This window comes from Emydura macquarii, unplaced genomic scaffold, assembly GCF_026122565.2.
Source record: "Emydura macquarii macquarii isolate MOO-44397 ecotype Brisbane River unplaced genomic scaffold, CSIRO-AGI_Emac_v2 contig_2422, whole genome shotgun sequence".
Lineage (NCBI taxonomy): Eukaryota > Metazoa > Chordata > Testudines > Chelidae > Emydura > Emydura macquarii.
The window spans coordinates 16283575-16305559 of record NW_027132559.1 but is presented as its reverse complement, the minus strand read 5'-3'; the positions used below and the strand labels follow the sequence as shown (position 1 = coordinate 16305559).

The 21985-nt window shown below is 42.1% G+C and overlaps 1 protein-coding gene across 1 annotated transcript in view; it reads right to left on the bottom strand.

Annotated features, from left to right (window-relative positions):
* JAZF1 (JAZF zinc finger 1) overlaps window positions 1-16866 on the bottom strand; it is a 285031-nt gene extending 268165 nt beyond the window's left edge. The window contains exon 1 of the mRNA XM_067562014.1: window positions 16655-16866. Within this exon, the coding sequence (XP_067418115.1) occupies window positions 16655-16769 (115 nt within the window). The 5' untranslated portion in view covers window positions 16770-16866. The remainder of the gene's footprint in view (window positions 1-16654) is intronic.
* Window positions 16867-21985: the final 5119 nt, after the last annotated feature.

The window sequence follows — 21985 nt, the reverse complement described above, 5'->3', positions numbered from 1 at the left end:
TCTACATTTCAGTCAGCCCAGGTGACAATATAATACTACATCAAAAATAAAAAACTAAATCACATTGGTTCAAGTCAACCACCACATTAAAATGCTACTAATGATGCATTTTAGTGTGTGCCTCTGAATGATCAACTACCAAGCATTAGTGCACCATCTGCATGGCCTTAGGTCAAGATTTCTACTTCCATTGTGCAGCAAATAAAGGGGCCATGATAATAGTGGTATTCTGGGAATGCTGGATACATAATATTAAAAGAATTAGTATCAAAGAAGTTCATTAAACCACGTGTAATGATCAGAACTATTATTTTTCCATTCTACTGTACAATGAATAATTTTAGCTTTATTGAAAAAACTCTAAGTTCTTTCAGTAGATTCAAGATAATCGTGTTTTGTACATAAAATAATGCAAATTGGTTATTTAGTTTTTAATTATTCAACTGCTCAGAGACCTCCACTTAGAATCAAGGATGCATTTTATATGGCTGGTTTACCAGGTATATCCTTTAGTTTCCATCTGATTAGTAAACATAACAAAGTACTGCAGAATTCATATAAAGGCTGCTTACTCAGATTCTGATCTCTAATATGATCTAATTTACTGTATGTTTAATATGTTCAAAGAGAGCCAAACAAAAAATTAAGATGTAACGTTTGCAGAAACATAACACTATATTTAACAAGAGCATTTTAATAGGCAAACACAAACCTTTTCAGGACTGCTGTAAAATAAAGTGGTAGCTTTCCAATTCACGTATTTGTTTTGTATAAAAAATGCACTACAGTGTAACACAAAATGGTTCTGAGAGCTTGCTTAGCCTTTTAGTGTATGTGTGTGTGTAGAGGGATGACAAATAAGATTGATTACAGAGTCAAGGTAAAGATGGATTTAAATGTACAAAAGAAACTTACCATCAGTAGATAAAGTCCTTAAGTACCTCTGATAAGACTTTCACCATTAGGTCCATATCAGCTTCTCACTTTTCTAGAACTGTTTTTAATGCACGTATTCTGGTGGTGATCCTTTTTGGGTTTTTTTATATTCCATGCAGTATGAAGAAAAGTAGTGAAAGATGAAAAAAAATCTTATTGGCAGCCACCTGATCATCTTTATGTTATTTCTCATAAGAGTTACAGCCACCCTGTAACAATATCCTCACATGCTATGTTTAGTAGGCATGATCCTTCCTATGTTTTTTCCAGGGAAGAGAACACTATTCCAGAAATGTTTCAGATTATCTATTAAATATGTTCTATGCAAGTGCAATGTAACATGAAACCTTTGAGTTAAACTGAAGAAGACGACATCAAGCATTTCCTTCTCTAACTCCCCAACTTATTTGGATGCATTGTAAATTATGTACAGTCAATATAGATTGTAGTATTCCTTCCTAAAGGCCTATTCCAAATCCCACTGGAGTCAATGGAAAGATTCCTGTTGACTCTAAAAGGGGTTTGGTCTGGCCTTAAATCCATACAATTTCAAAAGAAAAATCAGATATTGCAAGATGTTTCAAATGTTTATTTTCATCTGCTTTTCAGATCAAATATTAAGCCATTTAAAACATTTTGTGCCTTACCCACACAGCATCTCATCAATGGTATCCACAGTATGAAAACACCTGACACAGCAACCAAAATCTTGTTTTATTTAAAGATGCAATGACAGCTCCATTAGCCTCCATGTAAATGGATGTAGAATGAATTTCATATAGTGTTAATAATTATATTTTAGGAAATGTAAGATCAAAACCTAAAGAACAAAACTATAGGGAATCAGAAGTGGGTCTGGAAAAGCCATAGTTTGTTTGGATGTAGTAGCATTTTTAAAACAATAACCCTTTAAGACCATCTAGTAAAATATCTGTATTTGATAAACAATAATTAAAAAATAAATATTAGTGAATTTGTTTATGCCATTTTTACTGGATGATGGACTGCATATAATCAAAATGTCTTTCCCATTGGCTCCCCCTACTTCTTTCATCACTGCCAATATAAATATGCAGTATGTTGGGAAAAAAATCAGGTGGTTAAAACGGATGTCAAGAGAGTTTCATTCTGTGTATGTTAGTTTTGAGAAAAGTTAATGCAGTTATAAGCCAATAGCACTTCAGTGACTGAAGGATAATTTCCTCTTCACTACATAAAGAATGTTCCCATTCTGTGGATACCATCGACAAGCACCATGCAATAAAAGCTGAAAACAAACATCAGGATCTGCTTTGTTCCTCCTAACATTTGTTTTCTGCCTTCATTTTTGTTACTGGCCAAATCAGAAGAAAGAAATTTGTGGGGTCCAGTTCTCTTCTCACACCAATGTAAAAATCATAGATCCACAGACTGTAGTTAGATCAGCATGGATCAGAAGTAACACAACTGAAGTATATGGAGTTATTCTCCTAATGTTTACAGTAGCATAAGCTCCATTTACGATTATCTATTAGTTGTATTGCAGTTGCAGACAGGTGCTTCAGTCATGATGGGGCTCTCTGTGGGCTAGGGTTCTCAAACTTTTTTTGCTGGGACCCCCTTTGAAAATATTTCAGGGTGTGACGACCCCTCCCAAAAAAGCAATGACCCCCCATGCCATGCCACCCTCCCTCATGCCATGCCATGCCACCCTTACTTCTCAACTGCTGCTGGGGGTGGCACTACCTTCAGAGCAGCAGGCCAGAAGCCCGTTTTCTGGCCACCCGGCTCTGAAGGGCTCTGGCTGTCAGCCATGCACAAGGCTGACAGCCGTAGCCCCAGCATATGCAGGGGCTGACACCTTGCAACCCCCCCCATAATAATCTCACGACCCCTTGAGGGGTCCTGACCCCCAGTTTGAGAACCCCTGTCCTTCCCACACAGAGGGTAACATTTTCAACAGCGTAAGTGACAGAGTGAAACTCAATGGGACATAGACTCCTATTATATTCACATAATTGACTTTCAATATGAGCTGGACTTTTAAATCACGTAGATGCTTTTGAAAATTTAATCTTTTGAAAAATATGATCCCTGCCCCTAAGAGCTTACAATCTTGGTTTTGCTTCATTCCAATAATTCAAACTAGAAAGATATGCACATGCACTATTTTGTTTGAAACCTAAACAATGATCCTGAAGGAAGTTAACTGTTTTGGTGGCAGATGAGAGAGAACTTACATCCTTGGGCTGATACAACTGTTGTTGAAAGAGCTGAGGACAAATTTTGTAGTGCTAAAAATTCAAAACTAGTCCAGTTAAAGAGTCCTTTCTTAGACCATAAAAGGACTGAGCTAGAGATGGCAGGCCCCATCTTCCAGAACATTACCTTGTGTGGCAGAAAGATGGGAGATCAGTTTGTCTTAATTTAAAATGGCTATGAAAAGTAGTCATAGAATCATAGAGTTGGAAGGGACCTCAGGAGGTCATCTAGTCCAACCCGCTGCTCAAAGCAGGTCTAACCTCAGCTAAATAATCCCAGTGAGGGTTTTGTCAAGCCGCAGCTTAAAAACCTCTAAAGATGGAGATTCCACCACCTCCCTAGGTAACCCATTCCAGTGCTTCACCACCCTCCTAGTGAAAAACTTTTTCCTAATGTCCAACCTAGACCTTCCCCACTGCAACTTGAGATCACTGATCCTGGTTCTGTCATCTACTACCACTGAGAACAGCCTAGCTCCATCCTCCCTGGAACCCCCTTTCAGGTAGTTAAAGGCTGCTATCAAATTCCCCCTCATTCTTCTCTTCTGCAGACTAAACAAGCCTAGTTCCTTCAGCCTCTCCTCATAAGTCTTGTGCTCCAACCCCCTAATCATTTTTGTTGCCCTCCGCTGGACTCTCTCCAACTTGTCCACATCCTTTTCGTAGTGGTGGGCCCAAACTGGACACAATACTCTAAATGCGGCCTCACCAATGCCGAATAGAGGGGAATAATCACGTCCCGCGATCCGCTGGCAATGCTCCTACTAATGCAGCCCAATATGCTATTAGCCTTCTTGGCAACCAGGGCACACTGCTGACTCATATCCAGCTTATCCACTGTTACCCCCAGGTCCTTTTTTGCAGAACTGCTGGCTAACTCATCAGTCCCCAGTCTGTAGCTGTGTATGGGATTCTTCCGTCCTAAGTGGAGGACTCTGCACTTGTCTTTGTTGAACCTCATCAGATTTCTTTTGGCCCAATCCTCCAGTTCATTTAGGTCCTTCTGTATCTTATCCCTACCTTCCAGGGTATCTATCACTCCCCCTAGCTTAGTGTCATCTGCAAACTTGCTGAGGGTGCAATCTACTCTATCCTCCAGGTCATTAATGAAGATGTTCAACAAAACCAGCCCCAGGACCAACCCCTGGGGCACTCCGCTTGTGACCAGCTGCCAGCTAGACATGGAGCCATTGATCACTACTCGTTGAGCCCTATGCTCTAGCCAGTTCTCTATCCATTTTATAGTCCATTCATCCAACCCATACTTCTTTAACTTGCTGATAAGAATACTGTGAGAGACCGTATCAAAAGCTTTGCTAAAGTCAAGGAATATCACGTCCACCGCTTTCCCCCCATCCACAGAGCCAGTCACCTCTTCATAGAAAGCAATCAGGTTGGTCAAGCATGACTTTCCCTTGGTGAATCCATGCTGACTGTTCCTGATCACCTTCCTCTCTTCCAAGTGCCTTAAAATGGATTTCTTGAGGACCTGCTCCATGATTTTTCCAGGGATTGAGGTGAGGCTGACTGGTCTGTAGTTCCCTGGATCCTCTTTCTTCCCTTTCTTGAAGATGGGCACTATATTTGCTTTTTTCCACTCATCAGAGACCTCCCCCAATTGCCATGAGCTTTCAAAGATAATAGCCAATGGCTCTGAAATCACATCAGCCAACTCCCTCAGCACCCTCGGGTGCATTGCATCTGGCCCCATGGACTTGTGTATATCCAATCTTTCTAAATAGTCTTGGACCTGTTCCTTCAGCACTGAGGGATGTTCACCTCCTTCCCATTCTGTGCCGCCCAGTGCAGTAGTCTGGGAGCTGACCTTGTCTGTGAAGACAGAGGCAAAAAAGGCATTGAGTACCTCAGCTTTCTCCACATCCTCTGTCACTAGGTTGCCTCCCCTATTCTGTAAGGGGCCCACACTTTCCTTAATCTTCCTCTTGTTGGTAACATACCTGTAGAAACCCTTCTTGTTCCCCTTCACGTCCCTTGCTAGCTGCAACTCCAATTGCGCTTTGGTCTTCCTGATTTCATTCCTGCATGTTCGAGCAGTATTTTTATAATCCTCCCTAGTCATCTGACCAAGCTTCCACTTCTTGTAAGCTTCTTTTTTGTGTTTAAGTTCACCAAAGACTTCTTTGTTAAGCCAAGCTGGACGCCTACCATATTTGCTATTCTTTCTGCACATCAGGATGGTTTGTTCCTGTGCCCTCAATAAGGTTTCTTTAAAATACAGCCTGCTCTTTTGGATTCCTTTCCCCCTCATATTAGCCTCCCAGGGGATCCTGCCCATCAGCTCCCTGAGGGAGTCAAAATCTGCTTTTCTGAAGTCCATGGTCCATATCCTGCTGTTCTCCTTTCTTCCTTTTGTCAGGATCCTGAACTCGACCATCTCATGGTCACTGCTGCCTAGTCAACATATACTGCATGAAAAGATTCAGCAGATCTCAAAAGGGTTTTATCACACACAAAATACAGAAGCTGCCATTGGCCTGGATGATTAAGACTGTTGAGCACATGTAAAAGATATTTTAAAAAATACATTTTCAGGGCAAAACACAATTTTTAATACTCTCCTGAAGCATAAGCCACTATGACATAAGGTACATGCCTAATAACAGAACAAAAAAGGTAATCTTCACTTAATGAGTGAAGGTGCAAATTGAGTTTATTAGTTTATTCTACACAAACAAATTGACAAAGTCCTTTTGATATAATTGTCAGTAGGGTGGATTTTTTTTTCTTTTAAGTTCTCCCTTAGATAACAAAGGCTTTCTGACAAAGCAACGATTGTAGAGCAAGCCCCCCAAATCTGCAGCTCTGTTGTAAACCTGATACATCCCTCCTGATCAGAACCACAAGTCACTATCACTATTTAAAACATAGAAAAAGATTTGCTGGAGTATCTGGGCCTCCCCTCATCACATTCTTCAAAGGCTAAAGATTGGGTCCTTTAGAGATAATGGTATCTCCCACACCACCAGAGGCAAAGACTTTAATTACTGTCACAAGAATGATAAAGATTATAGTTGTAGAAGTGCTGGACATGGTGCAAACTTAATACAAATGCATCTTTGGGCTTTGTCCAGCATCCTTGTTAAGAATTATTTTGTTGATTAAAAGTATGAGATGTTCTTTCCCTAGTTCTTTTGTATCAAGAGACTAACTACAATTCCTAAGGGCTGGTCTACCCTACAGACTTTTGTTGACCAAAGTCAGCCTTTTTTCCACCCCTTCAGACAACTTCCAGAATGATAGCTGGACTTACACCAAGCTGCCCTAGCCCACACTACCCCTCACTGCTTTCCCCCCTCCAGCCTGGCTTTTTGTGTGTCTTGTGAATAATTGTTAGTTATTTAATAAAGACATAATCTGTGAAGGATAAGAAATCTTTATCTCTGGCACACAGTGGTTGCAGCTTACATTGATACACTGTGCAAGCTGGCTAGCAGTCATAGCACAGCACAGTGCTGTTTATAAAGACACCTTATTGTTGCTCATTCTCAAAATGGCTCCCCAAGACCTCCCTGATTTGAATGCCCCCCCCCCTCCCCATTGGGCCCCTCTAATAACCCTGACATCTGGTTGTTCATAGTCAGCTGTCACTTTCAACGGTCATTCAGCACCTGGTCAACCTCTTACTCAAGTGCTCCTTGCTGCTATCCAGGCTGCCCGTATATACTGCCCATGGCAGTAAGGCAGTAAGGGATAGGCTGGGTCTCCCAGGATCACTATGAGCATTTCAACATTCCCCCATTGGAATCTTTTGGTCTGGAAAGAAAGTCCCTGATTGCAGCTTTCTGTACAGGCCAGCATTACTGAAGATATGTGCGTCATGCACCTTCCCTGACTAACCCGCATTGAGGTCAGTGAAATGCCCATGGTGATCCACAAGCGCCTGCAGTACCACAGAGAAGTACTCCTTTCTATTGATGTACTCTGTCACAATATGGTGCAAGACCAAAATTGGGATATGGGTGCCATGTATCACCCCGTCAGTTAAGGAATCCCATCGCTGCGAAGCCATCTATTTCACACATTTCCAAAACTCTCAGTCTTTCATAACAGAATGTGATTAATGGACCTGCACACTTGTGATAACAGTGCCAACAATGGACTTCTCAATTCCAAACAGATTAGCGACCGACCGGTAGCAGGCTGAAGTTGCCAGCTTCCACACAGCGATCGCCATGCGCGAGAGGGCAGCTCTCATTCTGGTGTCTGCACAGAGTTCCAGGAAGGTGGCTTTGTGCACTCAAAAGTTCTGCAGCCACTGCCTGTCATCCCAGACCTGCACAACGATGTGATCTCACCACTCAATGCTTGTTTCACATGCCCAAAAGTGGCGGTGTACCAGGTGCAGATGCTTCGTGAATGCAAACAGTAACCCGGCATTGTTTGTTTTCATGGCACAGAGCAAGTCAGGCGTCTCGGATTCCTGTTCCAATTGGGAGCTCATGATATACTGCATAAGCAGCCGTGATGTGTTTAGAAATTGACAGCAACAGTGAAAGCAGTGCAGGATCCATCCTTTCAGATAGAGATGGTGGGCGCACAGGAAACAGGGACTGCTGAAAAATGTTGTGAAACGCAGTTGGAAACCCATGGTCTGATGGGACGGAAATCACTGTATAATGGGACATTGAGCCTGCACCCATGATGCACTGCAATCCTCTCCACCTTCCCACAACTCCTAGAGGCATAAGGTGGCAAATTGCACAGTGGGATAGCTGCCCACAGTGCACTGCTTTCACTGTTGATGCTAGAGCATGAACTGTGGATGCGCTTCAGTGACACGAGTGCTGTGTGAACAGGCACAAGCACTGTAATTATAGCGCTTTTTGATCATCGCTTTAACTTGCATCGACAACACTCTCTAGTGTAGACAAGGCCTAATATTTTTCTAATGGGTATGTATGTTTAATTGTTATTTTATTGCACACAAAGGCCTATATACTCATGCAAGCTGCCTGGCAGACACAGTAACATTTAACTACAAAACCTGCTTCTGATTTCAATATACTACAAAAAACATCCTACGTATGATGCTGCCATAACATCTTTCAATACAAAAATGATTTCACACAGAAAATGCACAAACTCTCAATAAGTGTGAGTAATCTCCAAAAAATGAGAAAAGGGGCATGACAACACTAGATGCCAATTTGCACATTACCCTGGGGAAAAAAGGAGTGTTACATTACACAATCAATATTAAGTTAATGCTGTTCTGAGCAGCATTACTTTACCATCATCAAAATTCAGCATTACCAATATGTGTATCTGTGGAAATCTAAGCATACTGGGGCCATTAGCAAATAGCAAGGGGAAGTGGCCTTTGTGCCAGACTGCAGGGGCTCAGAAAAGCTTGTTGCTTCTTTCATACATTGTGGTCCCCACTACAGATGCTGCCTTTTATTTAGTACTCTACAGCTTCTCCCACACAGTGTCTTAAGTTATTCTGTTTCTCTATTTTTACTGTTTTAGCACCTTTTACTACCAAAGTGAGCATACAGCCCAAGTTAACCATTGTTTCTTTGAAACCATTAGAAGTACTAGTTTTGATCAAGCTTTATGCATTCAGGTCATTAGAATGCTCTCTTTCCCAGCCTCCTCCCCCCCCCCCCCTTTTTTTTTTTTTTTTAAACCTCAGCTCTTTGGTCTTTGAGATAGACCCCTTTGCCTTAATGTTCCATGGGGGCTTGAAATTACTGGAGACACCAGGATCCAAAATTAATTAGCATAGGTTGAACTTCAGAACTGACATACTCTCTTTCCCTCTGGTGAACTACACATTAGAATATCCAGATTGATTTTTGGTTTCTTCTATCACTGGGAAAATATTGTGCCCAAATTTTTCTGCCTTCATTATGTGACTTAATTTCACCTTTGCAGGTTTCTTTTTCCCCCTGATAATTCCACTACTTAGTTTAACAGTTTCCTCTATTCCATGATCAATCCTAACATTTGGGAACACAATAAAAATTTCCATTTAAAAAAAGTCACAGCTTTAAGTGCTGACAGTTAAAGCTACTATATGAATACTATCCTGGAGGATATCCAGCAACACAACATTGTATTTTTTTAAGCAAGTTATACTGAAATATTCAGTTACTGTAAATTGTCTATTTTGTGTGGCCTCAGTACAAGTAAAGGCTGAAAGATTCCCTTTTGATGCTTCATAATCTCAGTTAAGTACTATATCATAGAATCTTCAAAAAGGATAAGAATGTACTCAGCCTTGATTCTTCACTACTCACTCTCCCTCCACCCTCCCACTTTTCCTTGTCTCTTCAGATCAGTTATATTCATTAAACTGTTATGTAACCCTGATCCAATTTGATCCACATCTGTTACCCTCAGACCTGCTGGGTATCAAGGGAGGCAAAACAGTCCAGACGAACCATATATGCAGAGAGATAATCAATTTAGCACATAGTGTGATATCAGCACCAACCTTATCTGCACACAGGAGAATATTCAACTCTGGCCACTAGAAGCTATGAAAGTAAGAAAACTGATGCAATAAATAATATGAGTAAGAATTCTAACTGAATCTCTGCTTCAGCACCACAAGACCAAAATACTAGCTCCCTAAAGGTTTAACAGTGCAAGTGTGTCCTGCTGTTCTGGCTGGAGTTCAATTACTGAAAAATGTTAGAAAGAGGTAGAAAAATGAAGAATCAAATCACAGAATGCCAGTAAGGTGACCTGCCCATTAGGCATCAGCAACTGCTGTAGGAAAACCAGAAGACATTTAAATGTGACTCAAAAAATCATGAATTTAAGGATTGCTCTGCAAATGAAAAGCTGAATATAGCACTGCATCTGTTTCCTTGCCACATATTCCTACCTTCCACAAAGCGAATACAATCTGACAGAACTATAGTTATCGGCCATGTTTCCTGTGGAATCTGTCTTCTGCTGAAGCCAAGCACTGAACATTTTATTTTCTGTCTCCCTGACCTGCTGGGACCCACCTGTAGCTGCCCGTGACTCCCCAACACACCCAAAAAGGGAGTCAACTGGATCAGAGTTGATGCTCTCTGCACCATTCCATGGATCAGGGAGCCACAGCTGAAGATCAGCTCTAGCTGGAGAGTAGGAAAGTCAAACATTTAGGTTGGTGAGCTGGACTGCCTGCATATCAGCACAGCAGCCAAAGTTCCAGGAGCCAGGCAGATGATCTCACAAAGCAGGCTACAATTCTCCCTTCCTCGCACCTTCCATCATCCCTGCTTCCTGGTACACACATGGGGAAATGGGGCTATGAGTTTGGCTGTAGGGACAACATCATGGAAGCCATAACCCACTGAGTAGAGCCAGGCCACCTCAAGGGCATAAAAAATAATCACCATAGAAAATAATCACTGATGAATTTTACATCAGTGAGTATTTTCATCTAGGAACTGCAGGTACCTGTTTCTGTAGAGGCAGAACATGAAAATGAGGGTTATCTATTATGGCGACAGAATAAGTAAACATTGTCATGGAATGGAGGAGGGGTTGTTCCTGCAGAATTTACTCCCATTAAAACAAGGAGTACATGGGGTCTCTCTGATAGGCCTGAGCTCATTATTCTTGACTAAGCCTAACCAACCCAGAAGGCTCCATTGTATAATCATTTAAAAGACTATAGAGTTGGTGTGTTGGGATGGGTCTGTAACACCAGACATGAGTTTAATAATTCTTTACCTGCCAAGCACAGAAAGAGTTGGCAATGCTCCCAGATCATCTGCACCAGTTATTTCATCTATCGTTTATGGCAGTTGCTTGCTGTAGGTACTAACTAAAATATAAAATGAACACTAAAGATCTACAAAAATATATTGATAGACACCAAGTTCTGTCACACTTGTATGCATAAATTTTGTATTTCTGAGTAAGTAACACAACTACAGAATTCCTCAAAAATGTCATCCACTAGATTGAAAATAAGAAATGTTAATAGGAAATTTTGGTACCAAAATATAAAGGCCAGTTTTTGCCACCCTTAATCAGTTTGTACCTTACTCTATGAATAATGGTGGCAAAAACCAATCCTTAATTAGTACTGAGGAATTAAAATACGTTTTGTAGATTTCCCCCTTACACATACAGTGCAAAATGACTCAATTCAAATCAATTATTCATTTGTTAATATGCAAGATTCATTCTAACTCTCTATGGAAATATACACTATCAGAATTGTGTGTTATGTTTAAGACCCCAGTGTTGAAATCTGATTCATACGGGCAGACCAATGGGATTCCATGTTGTAAAGATCCACCCACAAAAAACAGATTGCAGGACCAAGTCTAAATTAACAATAAATCTTAACTGTTTGCATAGCTATTGACCAGGCCAATTTATTTTATTTTTTAAAATTACCAAGACAAACAAACCAAATCCTATCGTTTTATTTTTACACAGTACAAAAGAACCTCCAAAATCACCAGTTCTTAAAAGAAATATTACCATGTATGCTATACATCCAAAATTCATTAAACCATTACTGATTTTATATGAATATGACAAAAGCATTCTCAACACAGAATATTATAGTATTGTGCTCACAACACACACATTGTGAAGACAATTTCATGATAAGCCTCCATTTTCAAATACTTATATAACCTTTCAAAATTTCCCTTTTAGATGAAATTTCTCAGGACAAAATTGAAGAGTTTTGGAAAGTTCAGGAAATTTATGTTAGGATTTTTTTGAGCTCTCATGGGCCCTGATTCTTCAAACTGCTCCATGAGAGTAATGGGATTGCTCACATGGAAGAGTTTTATAGGATTAGAGTCTTAGTATGAAAAAAGAATTGTGACCGGTGTTCAATTTAACAAGTGTAACTCCCAATGACTTTACTAGGAGTTGCATCCATGTAACAGTCCTACAAAAAGTGGAAACTAGGTCAAATTACAAAGGATGAATATAAACAAAAAGCACAAGTATGTAGGGACAAAATTAGAAAGGCCAAGGCACAAAATGAGATTAAATTAGCTAGAGACATAAAGGGTAACAAGGAAACATTCTATAAATACATTAGAAGCAAGAGGAAGACCTTGCAAGGACAGGGTAGGCCTGTTACTCAATGGGGTGGGGGGGGGGGGCGTGCGGAGGAACACTAACAGAAAATGTGGAAATGGCAGAAGTGCTAAATTACTTTTTTGTTTCAGTTTTCACCAAAAAGTTTAGTAGCAACTGGACACCTAACTTAATGAATGCCAGCGAAAATGAGGTAGGATCAGAGGCTAAAATAGGGAAAGACAAGTTTAAAATTCTTAGACAAGTTAGATGTCTTCAAGTCATCGAGTCGTGATGAAATGCATCCTAGAATGCTCAAGAAGATGATTGAGGAGATATCTGAGCCATTAGTGATTACCTTCGAAAAGTCGTGGACGACAGGAGAGATTTTAGAGGACTGGAAAAGGGCAAATATAGTGTCCATCTATAAAAAGGGGAATAAGGACAACCCAGGGAACTACAGACCAGTCAGCTTAACTTCAGTACCTGGAAAGATAATGGAGCAAATAATTAAGCAACCAATTTGCAAATACCTAGAAGATAATAAGGTGATAAGTAACAGTCAGCATGGGTTTGTCAAGAACAAATAGTGTCAGACCAATCTAATAGCTTTCTTTGACAGCATGACAAGCCTTGTGGATTGGGCAGGTGTGAGGGGGGAAGCGGCTGATGTGGTATATCTTGACTTTAAGAAGGCTTTTGATACTGTTGAGCATAAACATGTCTTCTAATAAACAAAATAGGGAAATACAACCTAAATGGAGTTACTATAAGGTGGGTGCATAACTGGTTGGAAAACTGTTCCCAGAAAGTAATCATTTGTTGTTCACAGTCAAGCTGAAAGGGAATATCAAGTAGGGCTCCGCAGGGATCAGTTCTGAGTCCGATTCTGTTCGATATCTTCATCAATGATTTAGATAATGGCATAGAGAGAACATTTATAAAGTCTGCAGATGATACCAAGCTGGGAGGGGTTTCAAGTGCTTTGGAGGATACAATAAAAATCTGGACAAACTGAAGAAATGGTCTGAAGTAAATAGGATGAAATTCAATAAGGATAAACGCAAAGTACTTCACTTAGGAAGGAACCATCGGTTGCACAGATACAAAATGGGAAATGACTGCCTAGGAAAGAGTACTGCAGAAAGGGACCTGGCGGTCATAATGGATCACAAGCTAAATACGAGTCAACAGTGTAACACCGTTGCAAAAAAAGGAAATATTCTAGGATGCATTAACAGGATTGTTGTAAGCAAGAACAAGAAGTAATTCTTCCGCTATACTCTGCACTGATTAGGCCTCAACTGGAGAACTGTGTCCAATGCTGGGTGCCACATTTGAGGAAAGATGTGGACAAACTGGAGAAAGTCCAGAGAAGAGCAACAAAAATGATTAAAGGTCTAGAAAACATGACCTATGAGGGAAGATTGGAAAAAATTGGGTTTGTTTAGTCTGGAGAAGAGAAGACTGAAGGGGAACATGATAACAGTTTTCAAGTACATAAAAGGTTGTTACAAGGAGGAGGGAGAAAAATTGTTCTCTTTAACCTCTGAGTATAGGACAAGAAGCAATGGGCTTATATTGCAGCAAGGACAGTTTAGGTTAGACATTAGGAAAAACTTCCTGTCAGGGTAGTTAAGCACTGGAATAAATTGCCTAGGGAGGTTGTGGAATCTCTGTCATTGGAGATTTGTAAGAGGAGATTGGACAATGTTATTTGAATGTGTGATCCCATATGGAAGAACATTCAAATAAATATACTCAAAACAGTGTCTATCACATGCTCATATTAATATATGTGTGGGTATTTAATATGTGATCCATTGCAACTTTCTTTTAAAGAAAATATTACATGCAAATATATATATTACTGTAACGTTAATTTTATATGCACAGCTATTAGGAAATTAAATGTATAATTTCCTAATGTAACTCAGCCTGCCCTTCCCCCTCATGCATATAAAATATTCTGTACAACTGTATATCAGTGGTTCTCTAATTGTGGTCCACAGGCCACAATCAGGTGGTTCGTGGCTTAGTTTGTAGCATGACTTCCCAACCTGGAGAGCGCAAACAGATTCAAACGGGAAGGGGCTGTCATGACACCTTCTCTTTATTTATGTCTAGTTGGGAGGGGACGTCCCGATACCTTTTCCTGTTGTACCATGACTCACAGTATGGGGAAAGATTGAGAATCGCTGGTTTAACAGTACAGTATCAAAATGAGAATCCATTACAACTATATTGTTTAAGATTATGACAACAGTATAGTAGGTGTTTATCAGTTTGAGATGTAGTGTGCTAAATCTGCAAGTTAGAGAATTGCTACTGTATTCGGTTTTATCACATATTTGCAAGAGTGTATGGTTATGGTAACCATACATTTGAATTTCCGGACTGTTTTGCAATTTAAATCCTAATTATAACACTGTATTAATGCAGTTGCTGACATGCAATTTTAAAGTTTATTCATAAAAATTTCAATTATTTTTTTCAAACATTTCGGCCTGTCTTTTAAACTAGTCAGACAATGGAACAGCAGCTGTGTTTCACCATTATATAGCAGTGTGCTGCTTACTTATATTTTTACTGATTCATAGCAAATCTAGTTATTTACAACCTCTTTATAATATAGTCCTCTTTCATATTAAAACAAATCAGTACTCACTAACCTGTCAAATTTCTTTGAAGAAAATTATACTTCTGATAACTTAATTTACATTCTGTTAATAAAATGCAGCATGAAAGCAATTACACAAAAGGGGTAGCCTAAAAGTCTTTGTAACATCCCTGTTAAATGGGACAACAAAAATAAATGTTGGCAATGCAGTGTAGTTATAGCTGTGTCAGTCCCAGGATAGTAGAGAAACAAGGTGGATGAGGTAATATCTTTTATTGGACCAACTTCTGTTGGTGAGAGAGACAAGCTTTCGAGCTCTGTGTAAGCCTGAAAGCTTGTGTCTGTCACCAACAGAAGTTGGTCCAATAAAAGATATTACCTCACCCACCTTGTTTTTGTGGTAATGCATCAATTGTACTGCATTTTATACAGCAATTTCTTAAAAAAAGTGTAGCTGATTTGCTAAACTCTTTTAAACCAAAGCTTATTTTAAGAAAAATCCAACATGTATAGAATGCAGGCCTCATGTTTTATCATTTACTCCCATATTAATGGGAAGATTAAAAAAAAAACTTTTTAATAACGTTAACTTCTAGATTTGCCAATATGTAGAGCCCTGGGTCATTCCTCAAACATTCATACCTGCCCATTATTACTGCAAACCGCTCTGTGGATGCAAACCCAGAGGCAACAGCCTGACGAGTCATCACCACCGCACCTCCTGCTGCTGCATAATGCACTGGGGCATACATACATACATACACCCTGCCCCCACTCCCCTCGAAGCGAGCACAGGGCGGATCCATTCTTCATGGAGAATTCGGCACCGTGGCATCCAAGGCAGGGACTTGTTGAAAGAGCTGGTCTGATCAACACGGTGTGAGGGGGGTGGAAAGGAGGAGGGGAACGAGCTATCCTAATCCTACAGGTGATGAGCCCAGCCCAGCCCAGCCCCATGCCCCGGGACCCGCTCAGAGGCCTGGCTGGCCTCAGCTCAGCAGCAAATGGCAGCGGCAGCAGCAGAGCGCAGAGGAATCCCCGGCCGGCTGGCTGGCTGGCCGGCCGGCCGCGCTGCACCGGGGGGGTTCTTCCTCCCCGGGCGGCCGAAGGCGCGCGGCGCCTCCCTCCCGACCCCGGGCACGGCACCAGCAGCACGCACGCAGACCTCACCCCTGCTGCAGCCGCCGCCGCCGCCGCTTAACCTCCACCCCAGCCGGCGGGCCTTCCACGCCCACCCAGCCGCCGGGCGGCCCCCGGCCGCCCCGACAGTCTTCCTCCCCGGAGAGGCGCCTTCAGGGCAGCGCCCCATCCTCCCCACCACACCTAGCAACAGAACTGACAAGACGCAGCAGCGAGGAGGAGGAGGAGGAGGAAGAGGAAGCGGAATGGCTGCCGCCGCCGCGGCGGCTCGCTCCGTCCCTCCCTCCCCGGAGCCCTGACAGCCAGAGCCGGGGCGGAAGCAGCAGGCGGCGTGCAGTGCCGTGCCCGTCCTCCTCCCCCCTCCCCCGCGCCTCCTCCGGCTCGCCGCACTGCCTCCTGCCCGGGCAAACTAACTCCCCGCTGCAGCGCCCGGCTCGCCCGCGCCACCACACGCCGCCCCAGACCCTCACGCGCACCCAGCGCAGCAGCCTCCCCCCCCACGTCTGGCCATGCCGCCTCCTGCACCCGCGCCCCCGAACACGCCCATGCCCAGTATGCAGCCGCCCCCGGCCGGCACCTTCTCCCCCGCGCCCTGCCTGGGCGCGGCATGCACCCCAGCGCCCGCACATGCACTCCCCCCCCCGCACATGCACCCAGCGCTGCCTGCGGCGGGGCGGGGGAGGTCCCCCTCCCGGCCACTCACCGATGTGGTTGTCCTCAATGTGCTCGATGAGCTCCGCCAGGCTTGGGAAGTGGAGCCCGCAGCCCCCGAACCTGCAGGTATTGGAGAAGAAGGAGGCGGCGGCGATGCCTGTCATGGTGTTACATTGAGATCCCCCTGCAGTGCCTGCTCTGCCAGGGCCGCCGGCGGCAGGGCGGAGAGAGGCGGGGGAAGGGGGGAACGGGACAGAGAGAGATGGGGAGGGAGACAGAGAGAGAGGGTGGGGGTGGGGAGGAGGTGGCAGCAGCAGCGTCGGGAGCGGCTGAGGGGAGGGACGGGCTCGGTGGGGGGAGATGAGGCAGCCGCAGCTGGGAGGAGGGACCAGTGGCTGCACTGTAACAGCTGTGCTACCCCAGCAGCCACCGCCTCCTCCTCCAGCAGCAGCAGCAGGAGGAGGATCAAGGGACCCAAGCCACACTCATCACCTTCTCGGGGGAGGACTTAGCAACAGTTAACAGATATTTCAGTGCTCAAAGGCTGTCTTCTACCAACTGAGAAGTGTCTTCAGGGGTAAAGTTTGGGGGGGGGGGAGTTACCTATTTTGTCATTTTATCTAACTTTTTTTCAGTAACCCATTGGGGGTGGGGAATTAAAAGAGTTCATTTTTGTTTATTCCAGAAAATGAATTGGTGATATTCTTAACTGACTCTGAATAAGTGTCTTACACCATAATTAGCCCCACTGAAATCAAAGGGATAAGCTTGTGGAATAAGCTACTACTGCTTATTGTGTGTAACTCTACCTAGTCCACAAAGGGGGACCCACAGTACAAGAGTTCACCAGGTGGGCATTTGCCTAAACCTCATACAATCCCATTGACCATGTTGAGGGTCATGATCATCCTCAACCCCTCTCATATTGGAGTTGAGGGTACTCAGCTACGTTGCAGAATCAAGACTTTAGGCCCTGATCCTGCAGACACACAGGTGCTTGACCTTACTAATGTAAGTAATCCCACTTAAATCAGTGGGGTTACTCAAATTAATAACTGTAGGAACATGCATAACTGGTTAGGGATTGGAGTAGGAATTAGCAGAAAATCTAATTGGCACAGAATTTGGCCTTGACTCTCTCCAGGATAGATTTTTGCAGCATGAGATGTGCTAATGTGCTAATTTTTGCACAGTGAACTCTTGAGTTGAGTAGGAGTTGTGGGTGTAAAAGAACAAGAAAGCAGAATTGGGGTGTGGTGTAAAAAACTGATAGAACTGAGAGAAGGAAATTAAATAAAAAAGCAAAATTCACTCTCAAAACCTATTTTGACTTTTTTGTCTCCAGAAAGCTAGTCACTGGAGAGACTGACTGATTAATTGATTTGAATGAAGTTCTCCTGAGGCTAAACTTCATAGACAGCTTTATTTAAAATTAAAAGAAAAAAAAAGAGCAAGAGCTTGCCTGTCAGGTGGGTTCTTCAGGGTTTTTTTAAAATAATCATCCCATCTTTGCTATATTGCATCTTATGCTAATTAATGCTAATGGTTCAAGCAAAACTAATGATGCAAAAAAGTAAAAATACTGTCTTAAGACCCTAATCCTGCAGATACTTATGCACCTGTTTAACTTTATGCTTAAAATTAAGCAGGTGCATAAGAGTCTGTAGAATCAGATTCTGATTTATTAACTATATTGCCCTCAGAGCTGCTCCCATCATTGCTGACTGGGGTGAGTCCCTGAAGAGTAGCAAAGCTTTCAAGGCAGCAAAATGGTTAGTGACTGCAGGCATGGAGGATATGCCAGTTTGCTTAGAGCAGCAGAAATTCTGGAGTCAGCTCTGACTGCCTGTCCACTTAAGAACTTAAAACCTCATGGTGACAAAATAACCTGCATCTTTATTCACAGGTCAGTTTCCTAATTTTCAAATGAGTTAGCACTGATTCTTTTCCTATATGTTGCATACCTTCCAATCAAAAAATTGTCCCTACTGTATATATTTTCTGAATTAAATATAAAAATTCATGCACAAAACTTATTTTCCAAAGATACAAATTGTAGGAAAGCCTGCCTTGACTTCAATACTGTAAAGCATTCCATATAAAAGTTAAAATTTTCTTGAGTAATACACAGGTCTAATACCTGTCATTTGATTTGTTTGTATCAAGCATATTCATTTCACAGGCCACTATTCTCTTCCTTCAAATCTGTCCTCAAGGCCCACTTCTGTGATCTTTACAAGAAATTAGTCAATTAATAATTGGCTTAGCCAAAGGGCAATTTTGGAGACAGCTAATCCTAATTAAGACCCCCCCCAATCCTGCAGACACTGATGCAGATGCTTAATTTTGCTACTAAATTTTACAGGATTACTCATGGTAAATTTTTGTAGGTTTGGGATTTAGAACAACAGACAAGTGCATGCAGAGGGATAAAACATACGTAAAGTATTTTTCTTAGTCATAGATCACTGATCTGTACAAGCAGCTCCTAGTCCTATACGGAGCTCTATTAAAATCAGTAGAGCACTGTGTGGGTGCAGGAGTCCACAGCTCAGTTTGCAGCATCACAACCTTAAATATTAACATTTACAGGATAGGGACTGGATCTTTGTATGGACAGTGTTTAGCACATTGTCAATGCTACAGTAATATAAATAATAAAATCTTAGAGAGAGGCAGGAGACCAATACTCAGCAGAATGAGTATTGTGTACATGAATTACATAAGGGGCTGATCCTGCATCACTGAAGTCAATGGGAGCTGTCCCAGGTGTTCAATGGATGCAGGATCAAGCCCATAACAAAACTAACTATCACTACTCTGTTAACACTTTCCTATAGCTGTTTCTACAAATACAATCTGCTGTCACAGAAAGAAAAGAAAAAAGAATTAGGTGCTTGCTAAATCTTCTGGATTTCTGGGACACCATGAGCTGGTGAGAACACAATTCCCACAGAAGTCAACAGAAATTGGAAGTGCTGAGCACTTTTCAGAAGCCATTCAACATCCCACAGATAATGTTCCAGGTAATGCCTTTGACTATGTCACTACTCCCTAGTATTTTAGAGCTTGATTTAGCAAGTGTTAAGCAGCCTGAGCTTCTGATGTTTTCATTGCAAGTTGAGGCAGTTCATCAGGTCAAGCCCTTAATTAGTAACATACTCCTATGATTTAGACACTTTTTCAGACCCATCTTCTTACTACTTCTCCGTTTTTCAGATAATCAGGTTTTTGTTCCCAAAGTAAGTTACTAAGGGCCTGCTCCTGTTCCCGTAGACTTCAGTGGTGCAGGACCAGGCCCTACATGCCAAAACTGCTCCTTAAGTTTCCCTGTTCATGTTTTTCTCCCACGAATGTCCCTGAACTCACTTTTTCTTCCCTTCTCCACTTGTAGAGCCCATTTCCTTGCACTATATATATATACCTCTTTCTCCCCAACCATCTGGAAGAACATGGTTGGGTTGTCTTCGTGTTTCTTATAGAATTATTTTCCCCAACCCACCAGCACATTTGGAAGTGCTATATCTTTATTATGAATAATATTTTGAATTTACCATACTTCTCATTAAAACTTTTCAAAGCATTCTACAAAATGATACTTGCCCATCTCCATCTCCTGGAAAATGGTTGGAAAACTAAGAATATATGAAGGACTCATAACTCCCATTGAAATCTGTAGAGGAAATACGTAAAAAAAATTATGCCTGAAAGTGATCCAGAGTTGGAAATATAACCCAGCTCTGCCTATACCTAAGTTCTGCTCTAACCATTAGATAAAAGTGCCTCCCTTATTAGGGCTCTAGACTTGCAAAATAATTTGTATCATCCCAAGACACCAAATTTCTCTTTCCACTGTCCTGTGATTTTAAAAAGAATATCTTATTAGTTGTTGGTAACATTATCTGTATTACTATATTGAACTGTGTTTATGACTAACAAACAGACATACTTTCTATGCCCACCAATGATATATCTTAAACATTTACATCATGAGGGTTTTACCTTAAAAACGTAGGTGCAATTAATACTTTTGAGGAGTACTGGAGGATCAGGAATGGAAATTTACATTCTTTATCCACAGAAAAGATGGAATATACAGGAATGGTGCAACCTTTCTCACAGCACTGGCTAATGTGTCCCATTCTTATTCTAGAATAAACACTCCTATGGCCCTCCTAGCATAGTATTGAGTCATATGTTGCCAACAAGAGGTCCTGTCCTGGAGAGTAATATTCTAGCTACCAGTTGCTTTGAGTTTCTTGATTTTAAGCTCTTTGGGGCTGCTACCATATTTTCCTATGCATTTGCAGTCCCCAGCACAAGGGGTCCCAATCCTGCCTGGGACTTAGACCATACCTTAATACAAACAATAATCAAGTGCCACTGTGCATTAGTTTTGGTCTTAAAACTGGACTGCAGTGAGTTAAATACTTTTCTATAAAGTGTTGAAAATGAGGTTACTAATGAAACTTAACAATATAATTACATTTTTATTTAGTGTCCTTATACAAAAAAGTTCCAAATGTTTTACAGAGAGGTGGAATAGAGAGAAGATGCTTTACTGAGCTGATTACTGTGAAGCACTTACCAGCAATGCTTCCTAGTGGTCAGGCCAGGGTGTGGCAAGTTCTCTTATCAGGTATTCTCCTTTCTCACTATAGCTCCACCATGTAGGGGTCTGTCCTTTTTGTGACTCAGCCTTCCAGCCAGATCACATATTTGTATCCACCCCTTTCAGGGTACACATAACGAGTTAAATAATGTGGAAGTCTTCAGAAGTTAGCAAGGACTTCAGGGCTTAACTCCTTGGGTCAGGGTCTTAGGGTCTGGACCCTTACACACCTTCAAGATCTTCCCCAACTAAGTTCCCTACTGAAGTATAGACATCTGTCATTGTCCCCTCTTTAGGTGTTGGTAGGGAACAAGAGCCCACTCTTCCACTGGGCTCCACTCCAGGACCCAAAGTAGGCAGCTAAGACCTGCATCTTCGGGTGCTATGCAGCTGCCTCCCTGGCTTGCTTCCTACCAGTGCTCACTCTTCCCCCAGCATAAAGTAAAGCACTGAATGCAAAATTAAAGTTTCTGACCTTCACCAGTCCCTCCTTTGCAGGCTTGGTCAGATCAGTATCTCTGATCCTCAGGCAGCAAGAGCTCCTAGGGTACTCCTTCCCAAGAGCTCAGGTCTGCTTCCTTCCACTGCCTGCCTCTGAGCTGCTCTGCTTCCCTGTTTAAGCTCTGCCTTCAGCTTGTGCAGGCTTTACAAGTACAACACAGTGGGGCCACCTGGCCCCAGAACTGCTATTTAACTTTTTCTTCTCCCGTGTGTGGTTTGTATACCCCATCACTTATCCACCCCCTCAAAACAGGACCAAGGTTTGTG